Below are 10914 nucleotides of genomic sequence, written 5' to 3'. Positions count from 1 at the left end.
CTAGCAGGCAGGGCTGGAGAAACTCTAACAAATACCCCATTTTGTACCAGGTATTTTGGCTAAAAGGGGTGGGTTCAAGTACCAGGAATGGAGTGGGACCCAGAGGCAAAAGCTAGGAGAGATTTACAGGGCAGCTGCTTGGGTTTAGACTGAGTTCTACTGGAATGACAACTACCGAGTCTCTGCTGACTCTCACAGTCTACAACAAAACAGGTGCAGCTGAGCAGCGTTGATCTGTTTGCTGTAGCAGTGATGGTGTAACTGAGAAGGTACATTATTTCACAGTCCTAGGGTTAAAACTGTTCATATTTAAGGGGAAGGTTACAAGTATAAATTTTACTTTTTCCACCTTAGAAAAATCTGGTTCTGGAAAGCAGAACTTTCAGTAGGCTGAGTATTCCAATCGACAGCCTTGCACAGGATTAGGTAGTTTGTTTATGTTTTGAAGGCCAATCTGCATGTTCTTAGCAGTGTTGCAGCACAGCTGCAAGTGTTTAAGTGCCTTTATAATTGAAGCTTAGTAATCTTCCCATCTGTAAAAGCTAAGTGATTAGCCATTACTGAAAAACTGCATCTGACATTTTTCCCATACAGTATAATTCCAAGGATGGTAACCTGCTTTATACCGAAATAAGCCCACTGACAGAACTGTTCAGACTGCTAGATCAAGGCAAGTATTTACCTACATACACAGCTTGAAGATCAAAGTTGTGTGATGCTTCTTATCTTCAGTAACCTTATCCATGGCTAGCATACTACAGTGAAATACACTTGTTTTGTGGTAAGTATTCACAATTTCTTTCCCCTTCTAACCATGCTATCTATACTCAAAGTTTTTTCATCCTCAGAATATAAGTAGTTCACTTTCAGTGACCCTTAATGTACAATTTAGTTATTTTTTTTTCCAGGTGAAAAATTGAAGAGAGGAACACTCCTTGCCTCTCTTTTCTGTATGATGGTGGCTAACATGCTATGGGTGACTCTAGAAAAAAACCAAAGTCATTCATGTTAGGCCAGATAACTTAATCTCACAGAATGTTTTATTGCCAGCACAAAACTATAGACAACATGCTACCAGGCAGTAACGAGGCATTAAAATTAACAGTGTGCAATGTGAGTTATTGAACACTTCTGCAGCAGTCTTAATTCTAATTAAATGCAAGGTGAATTCAACATTTGTTGTATATTTAACATTATTGACTTTGAACTTTGCAGTAAATGCAGAACTCAAATGCACAATTGCATACACTATTCAATAAAGCAAAATCCAAAATGTATCATAAATAAGTATTTTATAACTTTATTAAACTCAAGACATGACAATATTCAAAATACAAAGTGAATTATTTTTTATTCAATACTGTACATGATGCAGAAATATCAGTGCATTTCTATAGCATGTATTTCACCTTCATTTAGTTTGTACTAAAACAAATAAAAAGTAAGCTTTAAAATAGCTCAAACATCTCATTCAGCAGTTTAAACTGTAAACAGCTTGTTTACTTCTGTTAGGAGGAACACATTCATCTTCTGTACCCCCATTAATGAGCACCCTTTCTCTTGTGCTTTTCTGTAAGAGGATAAATGTAACCAAAATGAGCATGAGAAACTGCTAATGTGGCACCTCAGTGAACTTCAGTGGATGGCTGAGGCACAGTGAAGAAAAATTAAACAGCAAGAAGCAGCATCAAAGCAGCAAGAGACGGGACTGACACTGTTCATAAATGGAATCATGTTTTTCCCTCGTACCCTCCTCCTCCTCCCCTAAAATACTGAACAGAAACAAAAACACAAGACCAGCTTGTGCTGTGTTTCTGTATTTAATACAGTCAGAATTTCAGACTCTAGGTGAGCACACAGTTGTTACTGCCTACCTGACAGCAACCGTGTGGCTGCTCAGGACACTCTCACACGTATCTAGGATCCAGCAGGAAAAGAGCAGCAGCAGAGGCTTAGCAATAGCTGGTCCAAGTCTCTTCTAGGAAAAACTGCAAAACTGAGCCAAGTGTGTCTAGCAAGTGAATCCACAAAACCAACTCACTTTAAAAGTCTATTAGCATCAAATTAATTTGTAAAATAGATTAAACTTTCAAAATGTGCTTCCAATATGCCTGTCAAGTCTTGAAGTGGGTATCAAATCTTGCAGTTACCTTCTTATCAGGCTGACATAGCCTAGTCAAAGAGAACAGAGTCTGTTCTCAGTACGGTTACTGTATAAAAGAAATTTTGGAAAATACCCAATACAAAAACTGTACTGCATTACTTGGTCTGCTGTCTGCTTTATAAGTGACTCATCAGCAAAGCTCGATTTTAATTATTTTTTTTTTTGATAATGTGACTACCAAATACGTTCATCTAGGTAGCATACAACTGGCCAGCTGTGACTACTATCCCTCCATGTTTCTTTGTATGGGAACTTTGTAGGTTTTCAGCTTACATACCTAGACAAACAAAAAGAGTCTTAAGAAACATATCGAATATATGCAGCATAAGAGGACTTTACAATCCACTTTCCAGTTCTCAGAGGTCAAACTGCTCCTACTTCATTATCTGAGAACCATAAGAACTTTGTAACATGATAAAGGTCAGCTCCATCCTGAACAACTGAGCTGGGACTGACTGTGCTCCCAGAAACTACGGGGAAACCACATAAGACAGGTGTTTTCGTTTCAGGTGACCACCTATGTCCATTCTCGGTTTTGAGTCCAGTTTTGTCGGAGCTGAGGTGGCTGTGCAGTCACCAGACCAGGACTGAACCTCAGTGTTAGAGCTCCTTTCTTCTGCTTCTCTGAAGAATTTCTCATACTTGTCCAAATATGGAGGCCTTTCAGGTAGCAGATAGTAGTGTGTTGAACTGGCCTTCTTACCATTTTCAATAATTGGAAGAATGCAAGGGACCCTGTTTGAAGATCCTTCACTATTTTGTCTTTGTAGAGCTTTGCTGCTGACATACTTAGGATCAGGTGCAAAACTCTGGGTGGGGGGCATAACCCCATTGAGGTATGATGGGAGGCTTTTGGGGCTCGGGGTACGGGAATTGCTGTGTGACAGAGGTTCTCTTGGGGGTACTTTTGGAGGCCTGTCTTCATCGCTGTACGCGCTAGAAGCAACTTCTGCTGACCACCTTCTGTAGTCTGGTTTGAGCGCCCTTGGAGGTATGGGAACCCTTGGTGGAATCTCTGGTTTATCTTCATCAGAGGTTGGAGAAGACCTGTTTAAGTGTCCAGATAGTCTTACTATTGGTTTATTAAGAGATCCAGCTGGCCCAGAATGGGACCTTCGCAAGCGTCGATGCAGCTGCTGTGGAGGAGGGTAAATACTGGATATGTATACATTTAGGCTTTGTGTAGGGTTGGAATCTTCTGGTTTTGGTCCTGCTGGAGTATCAAAGTATGCATAGTTGATCTGTCCACAGCCCCTAAAGCTCCGCCGACTTGGAGCACTGGCTTTAAAAGGAGGAAGTTCATAATCTTCTAACAAAAAGTCAGTATCTGAGCTAGTCAGGAATTCCACTTCTTTGTCAACCTCATCTGAAGTAAGGTCTTCAGAAATAGGTAGAGGGGGTAGAGGCCTGGAGCTACGATCATTGGAAGATGTAGACAGAAATTGAATTGGTCCATTTTTTATTGCCATGTGAGGAGGTGTTTCTTCAGAAACACAGCTCATGGTTAATGATAGTTTACTAAAGCCAGGAACGAGATGGTCTTCATATCTTGAAACTGTCAGTTCACTTTTGGGACTTACAGGAAGTGGACTGGATTTCTGAGATGGGACTTGGATGCAACTTTCAGCAATGTGGTCATTCATGGAAGCCTGGTTGGAAGAGTGCCCTAAAAAGGTGAAAAATTCTTAGAGACACTTTTCTAAGTAACACTCTAGCACATGACTTTACCACTGCATATTTAATGCTTTCTAATGCAACAGTAAGTAGTGTCTGTTTAATGACTACAGTAGTGAAATTAGGTATTACAGATCTCTTATGGTCATGGATTTATGCTTTAGTTAAGATAGCAGCAGATTACTTTATTGTTTCAGGTCAGTGCTCCAGTTAAATGAGGTAGTTCAAGAGACCCCATGCATAAGCAAGAGAGAGCTACAGCTACAAAGATCTCAGCATAGGACTACAACAGAACAAGTGCTATTTTAGTAAATGGTTTTTCTGTCAGAAGTGTAATGGCAACTCGAAGGCATCATAAGTACAAGGAAAAGGTGTGTCGGAGTGTTTTTGTTTGTTTGAACTTCATCATGTTATTTAAAAGTGGGTTTTTTGGTTGGACTTGAATAGGAGCGTTTTCTTGAAATGCTCCGTTCTGGCACCGGGGGGCGCCCGTCGCAGCCAGGGACGGGTCTGCGTCGGGCCCGGAGACAGACAATCCACTCACTGCACTTCTAAACACTCGTGTGTCAGTCTTTTATACTCACCAATGGATGGCAAATGCTGCTCTGTCGATGGACCTAAATTATATGCCACTGCTATAGGGTCCACATTAAAGAAAGTACTAAAAAAAGAAAAAAAAAAGCCTTCACTGTAAACAAACCATAGGTCTGTCACCAAATACAAGTACTCATCATACTCATTTTATATACTTGAAGATGCAACAGATTAAAATTTTAGCCTCACTCACTTTTCAAATCCACTGTGGCTACCCCAGCAGGTTTTCAAACTCCCCATGCCTTGACTAGTGTGAAGAAATCCGGTTTTTAATGGGACTCTCATCTCCTGAGCAGCAACTCCTGCAGTTGACATTGTGCAGCGTTCTCTGGTGATGTCTCACGACGACCTTAGATATTCAGTACTTGACAGGTTTCCTGCGGTTTTCATTCCCTTCAACAGAGAAGACATAAATATCAGAAATGCAAATCTGATGATTTCATCTCTCATCTGAAATTTCAGTATTCAAATAATTAAACAGCTCGGTAGAAAGGCCTTCTGTCCTACTTGCCAATAGAAAAACCTGACCAAACTTCTTGCTTTGAGTCTATCTGTAGAATTGAAGTAAAAAATAGGTAAGTTCTCTTAGAGAATTACACTGTATAGACAAAAACCCACGTTCAGTAAAGCTATTGATATATAGCAACTGTGCATCAACAACACTTCAGTTCTTGTACGTAAACTACTAGTTATTAATACAAAAAAGGCTTTTAAAAAGTTTTCTAGAACAATCTATTTAACTTTCTAATTGCTATCTATCTTTAGTTTTATCTTTTTGCTAAAGAGTTTATAGTTTCCAGTGTAGCCAACAAATAACAGCCTAGTCTGTTGTTAAGTATTACCTTCCATAGCCTTTGCTCCAATAAACAGAATTACTGACTACTTGAACTGGAATTCTAAGACTTCTTTTATATAAAGCAGTAAGCATTAAGATACTTTAAAACAGCCTCAAGTCTTCTAGCTATTTCAAACAAATCAGAAATCTAGTGATTCGAAATAATCGCCACTGAAACCATACTGCTGCATTCAGATCTATTTTGAACGTGTGAACAAGGCTTTATCTGGCCCTTTTACAACAGAAAAAATGTGTTGGCAATTACTATATATTGAGTAAGTAATCAGAGTCTAAGGAACAAACTGACTCACTTGGCTTTGCTTAGGAAATTCAGAAAGGATTATTGGGGAGGGGAAGGGGCAGTGTAAAATTAGTCAGCATCATGAAGGCAGAAAAAATTAAGTCCAAAACTATAAGCCAAGATGTTCTATGGGTCTGTGCTTCATCTACACAAATAGCCTGATTTCAGCAAGTACAATATGGTGCTATATGGCTGTTTAAAAAACACACACACACACAAACCCTACCAAACCAAACCCCACCGAAACCAGTTTAATTTGTATCTCCCTTGAAAATCAATAATATGACCATATAATACTAATGTGAACTTCTCCACACCCCTCCTCCAAAAGAATTCCACCAACAGCTGAGGGCCAGCTCCTGCATACTGGCATAGAAAAACCCTCACAGTATGGTATTGCAGTGGGTACAGAAACAGCTAATAGCTTATGCTTATGGTAAATCTGTTCTAAACCAGGCTTTCTATGCAGATGTGTAACCTTCCTTTTCCTTTAGGAGGAAAGATCCATCATACCTACTTGCAGCACGAGGGATGGGCAGACTCGTAAACAGGACTATAACCAGGTGCCCTGGGATTAGTTTGCAGTCCAGCACCTCTATTTGCCATTTATAAACAACTATTTGAGAAAGACCAACTCTGCTATGCTTTTCCAAATTTGAATTGGGTCTAGTATTGATCATCTTAAGAAAAGAGTATATGCAAAATAGATTCTGACTGTATGCATGTTTATGAGGTGCGAGACCCAATCGCATTCTCTTTAAGAGTCTGATGGTTTTCTTGATCATGACTTTCAGTGATCACCATTGTGTCAACAGAAGTGGGATTTTTTAATTCACTGCCAGATATCCCGTATATTTTAGTCAGGCATTTCAGAATAACTCTGGACAGGAGGCTTTCATAGAAGTGAATAGGGGATGAACCAGTGCTCTGTCTGCTGCGGCATAGTCCTACCTCATTCAGCCCTCCTGATTTTAGTGAAGACCGTGTTCTTCTTTTCAGACAACCTCCTTAAAAAGCTAGTTTAACGCTGGAAGTTTTTGTATAACGCAGTTAAATTGGACCCTTCCTGGTAATAGGAATTGCAGATCTTCATCAGGAAACTACATATAAACATACAGCCCCAGGAAGCAATAACATAGTTCTGTAAGTACAAGCAGAACCATTGTTTATGGGGGAGCAGAACACTAGAGGAACCCATTTGTCAAAATGACTTAAGCAGCATAGTACACATATAGCACCAATTCTAAAATTACTTCTTAACATGTTAATGTAACTTGCAAATAAAACATCCATCTTATCAGCTCACACTGTATTGAGCAATGATTTTTTATGCCTCAGATCCTATCCCATAGCAACAAATCTGCAAAAGAAATGAAGGAGAATGAATAAGTGAGCTTAAGGTTAATGCCTACTGTCTATTTCGGTATTTCTGAAGTCAAATGCAAGTTACAAGTTAAAAAAGACTCACTGGTACAAAACACTGATCAGGCAGCAAATTATAGTACTCCACTTCAGCACATGTGCAAGACCTGACAAGACCATGAGCAAGACATTGATTAAAATATAAAATATCAGACAGGGGGAACAACTGCTGTAGTTTGAGAGCACGTGTAGTGTGCTGTGTTAACATACAACCCTTGCAGGGCTTATTAAGAGGCCCAACCTCCACCAGCTCCCATGCCAAAACCACTGCAGGTAATTACTGTGTCAGCTTCCCAAATGCTGTATAAATCTCAGCTCTCAAGACTGATGGTTGCACAATCACCTCTCTGATATCCCTCTGGAATGCTAAGGTTAACATCTAAAATGACATATATTTACATACTCTAGGAAAAGGTAATTTTCACTTGTTTCAATCAGTCTTTATTTTTTAAACATACAGACAATTTTTGCAGCCATACAACTTGCTTCATTCTAAAAATAACCTCTTTGCGAATTCACAGAAGGTGATCTGCCTTGACATTTCAGAGTTATGAAACTATCCCGAGTGCCTTAAGCTAGGACTATCAAGAGATAGTATTCTTTCAATAAACCACCTAGTTACTTTCTCAGTGGAGTCTAAGAGAGTTGTTGCTTATACTTTAAAACATGCATAAGCTTGTTTGAAGACATAGTATCTTAAGAGGGAGACATGTAACATGTAATTGAGGAGTACAAACTCTGTATTTTAGACAGCACACTCTTACTAAAGCCGAATAGTACGTATTATATTCTAGTAATTGGCTTTAAAAACCAGTAAAATTTACAAAAGTCAGTCATGAAGATATAAATATCAACAATTCTCAGTGTAACTGATGTCCCAATCCTGCCTCCTTAAAAATTTAAGGATCTGAACTTAACCATAAAAAACATCAAATTGTATTTGCTAAAGAAAATGGACACTATGCAGTAATGAAGCATTCTTGATCTCACACTCGTGTGCTGCTCATTTGCACAGAATGGGTTTTCAGTTACTCTGCTTGTCTGGCCTAGTTATGCATCGATTATGGCACTTAGGAAGACTGAAGCACTTTTGAAGAAATGGAGTTCACACTGAAACTACAGCTAGTAATTTCTACAGGGCAGATACAAGCCAAGGCAATTCAAAGATTTGTTGATGCATAAGGAAGCTACCAACACCATTCATTGTAAGGCAACAGCACAAAGGAGACACTTTTTAATTGTTCAGGTCTGTTTGCATTAACAAATATGAATAATACTAAATATTGGAGATTAATTTTTTTTTACAAGGCCAAATATACTTTCAAACTTGAACTAGTGAGTGATGAATAACAGGATAGCTGTGTGTAAGCTGAAAATGGTCAAATGTATCCATAAACAGTAGAGTATGTACATAATGGTATCTACAATGTATATGGGAATATGTGGAAAAATTTTTGTGGTGAGTTACAGAAAACATCACAAATATGCAGTTTTCATACGGATACATATCAATAAACACTTGCATTACAACAACAGTAATCCTCTTAGAAACTAAGAAGCACTTGCATATATTTTAGCTCAACATCTATCACTGATCACACAGAGAACCTTATTACTCTGTTCCCTGCTCTCCCAGTCCCAATGCAGCCAAATATTTGAGGCAAGTCAAGTTCATAATGAAGAAAACCTTCCCGGTACGCACAGTAGACCAAAGCACACTCTAAAATGTTTCACTAAATGGGGATGGAATACAGCAATTTGCTGTACAGATTTCTGAATGCCTGTAAAAAATTTTGGACAGATTTTATAAAGGCAACACTCTTGAAGAGAAGCTGAGATATGTCTTGTAAGAAATGGGAAAGAGGGAAAGGAAAAAAAAGTAAGACCTACTTACCCCTTCTGGGAGGGGAAGAAATGTGTCTACCTTAAATCCACAACCTATTTTTGCTCACCTTGCCACCACATTATCTTTAACAAATCTCAGAAGCAATTCACAGGAGGAGGGGCACATTTTTGCACTACAAGTCATCCACTCCAGCTAGCTGTTCCTTATTTGACAAGGTGATGTAATTTCCTTTTTCTCCTTTGACTTTCTATTTAACATAAGTACCTGAGATAGAGGTATCCCTTTTAATATTTAAGCATTTCAGACTTCCAGTTGGACTTTAAAAGCTTAAGAGCTGTTAATATATTTTCTGGAACTCCATATACTTAAAAAAAAAACAAACCCCTAAAAATTTCTGGTTCTCTAGTTCTCATATCATCCCTTAAGTACTTCTGTCTGTGCAACTAGATGAATGCTGAGTAACTGACACCTAGCAGAAACAGCCTCATGAGAAGGTTAGTTTAAATCTACTAATAAATAATTAGATCTTATTTACTATGCATCAAACCTCCATAGTGCAGGTCAGTATTCCTGACTCACAGGCCAAATCATGCCCTGATACGGGCCTCAGAAGATTTTTCCATTTATAGGAATTATATTCTTTGCAGTTATTATATAAATGAATTGCATTCTTAACTTCCAGATACTTTTCTACACGTTCTGCCAGCCAGAAATAGACCATTCCGTTGCAAAGAATTTAAGACTATGATCACTTAGTAACTGCTCAAATCATAGGTGCCTGCAAATAAAACTAATTCTACGGGTATACTCCAGACAAATCGACTAAACAGCAGACAAATGATGTATTTGGATTGTAAGTCAGCTAGTTTGAAATACATTCAAAGAACCACAGTTCATCAAGGAGTTTAAGTTCACTTAAAATTTGGGCTACCATTTCGCAGTCCTGCACAGCAAATGGGAGGAACCTGTAAATCGCCAGTAGAAAACTAATAATTAAATAGCAAGACAATTGCCTTGCCTCTGTTTGTCAGATTTCAGATGCATGCTTAAGGTATGGTACTTCACCCTCCTGAAAATTTTAATGTGAATACAGACAGCTTACATTCAGGAAATAAAAATTCCTTTATAGCTGACTCAGAGTCATAACCATAGTGTTAGACACAGTGTGATAACTTTTAATTCTGTTTTCCACTGCAGAGAAGTGGAACTGTTTTCCTCTGAAATAATTCTTATACTGCAGAGGATGACAAAGGGCTTCACCAAGGACATATTCCCCTTCTCAAAAGATAGGTTTCTATTTTAAAAAGGAAAATAGAAAATTATCCCACATAGGTAAAGAAAACTAGGTCTGTGCATAAAGTAATAAAGGTAAATTGAGCAGTTTAACTAGATTATAAATGCAATTCACAAATGCATTTCACCTGTCATTCCAGTATAACAAACATTCAAGTATTCCCAAAATGACCACAGATCTTGCCCCCAGAGCCTTTTCTATCCAGTTTATTAATATGTAATGAGGTACTGTTATCTTTAGATCAAGTATAATAAACTTTTTCTTATTACTTCAGAATACTGCACAGGCCCCTTAGTCTGTGCACTAGTGACAGGAGACCACTGAAGTCTACAGAGCCCCCCGGCCTGCTCGCTCTGCGTGTCACAAGCTCTGCGCGTCACAGGCTCGAGAGACGCACGGTCAGTACTGGAAGGGTACAGCGATGTCTCCAGATTTACCATCACAGACTGGCTATTTTAGAAAATCGAGGATAACTGTGTAATGGGGTGGTAAGTCACAAAGAAATGTTTATTCTAAATTAAGCCATCCTAAATTAGAGTGCGAAGCACAGAGTTCGAGCCCAGAATGCGGTCCCCTGTTACTCCCAGGAGCGAGACGAGCACTGATACTGTTTCGGGTCAGGAAGAAAACGCGTGGCACGCCACGCTGATTTCCAAGAATGTGGTTACGGGCTTCGCTGACCCCAGGCGGGTCCCATCCCCCCTAGAGAGACTCCTGCCGCGGTAGCGCGCCCAATCCCACCGCGGCGAGCACGGCGGCGGTCACATCCGACATGCCCCCCGGC

The 10914-nt window shown here is 39.2% G+C and overlaps 1 protein-coding gene and 1 long non-coding RNA gene across 2 annotated transcripts; one reads left to right on the top strand and one right to left on the bottom strand.

Moving 5' to 3' along the window:
- The first annotated feature begins 205 nt into the window (after window positions 1–205).
- Window positions 206–1287, top strand: LOC108640874. The gene is made up of 2 exons (XR_001921563.1): window positions 206–781; window positions 909–1287. It is a non-coding gene; the product is annotated as an uncharacterized LOC108640874 (long non-coding RNA).
- On the bottom strand, window positions 1009–6942 carry ERRFI1 (ERBB receptor feedback inhibitor 1). Its single transcript, XM_008928659.3, has 4 exons — window positions 6520–6942; window positions 4626–4825; window positions 4423–4499; window positions 1009–3830 (listed from the first exon to the last, which is right to left on the bottom strand). Exons 2-4 carry the CDS (start codon window positions 4745–4747, stop codon window positions 2635–2637), a joined length of 1395 nt encoding a protein of 464 aa, XP_008926907.1. The 5' UTR covers window positions 4748–4825; window positions 6520–6942; the 3' UTR covers window positions 1009–2634.
- Between the last annotated feature and the right edge of the window lie 3972 nt (window positions 6943–10914).

The sequence above is a fragment of the Manacus vitellinus genome, unplaced genomic scaffold, assembly GCF_001715985.3.
Source record: "Manacus vitellinus isolate BGI_N305 unplaced genomic scaffold, ASM171598v3 scaffold_46_pilon, whole genome shotgun sequence".
In the NCBI taxonomy this organism is placed as follows: domain Eukaryota; kingdom Metazoa; phylum Chordata; class Aves; order Passeriformes; family Pipridae; genus Manacus; species Manacus vitellinus.
This window is presented reverse-complemented; position numbering and strand designations above follow the sequence as displayed.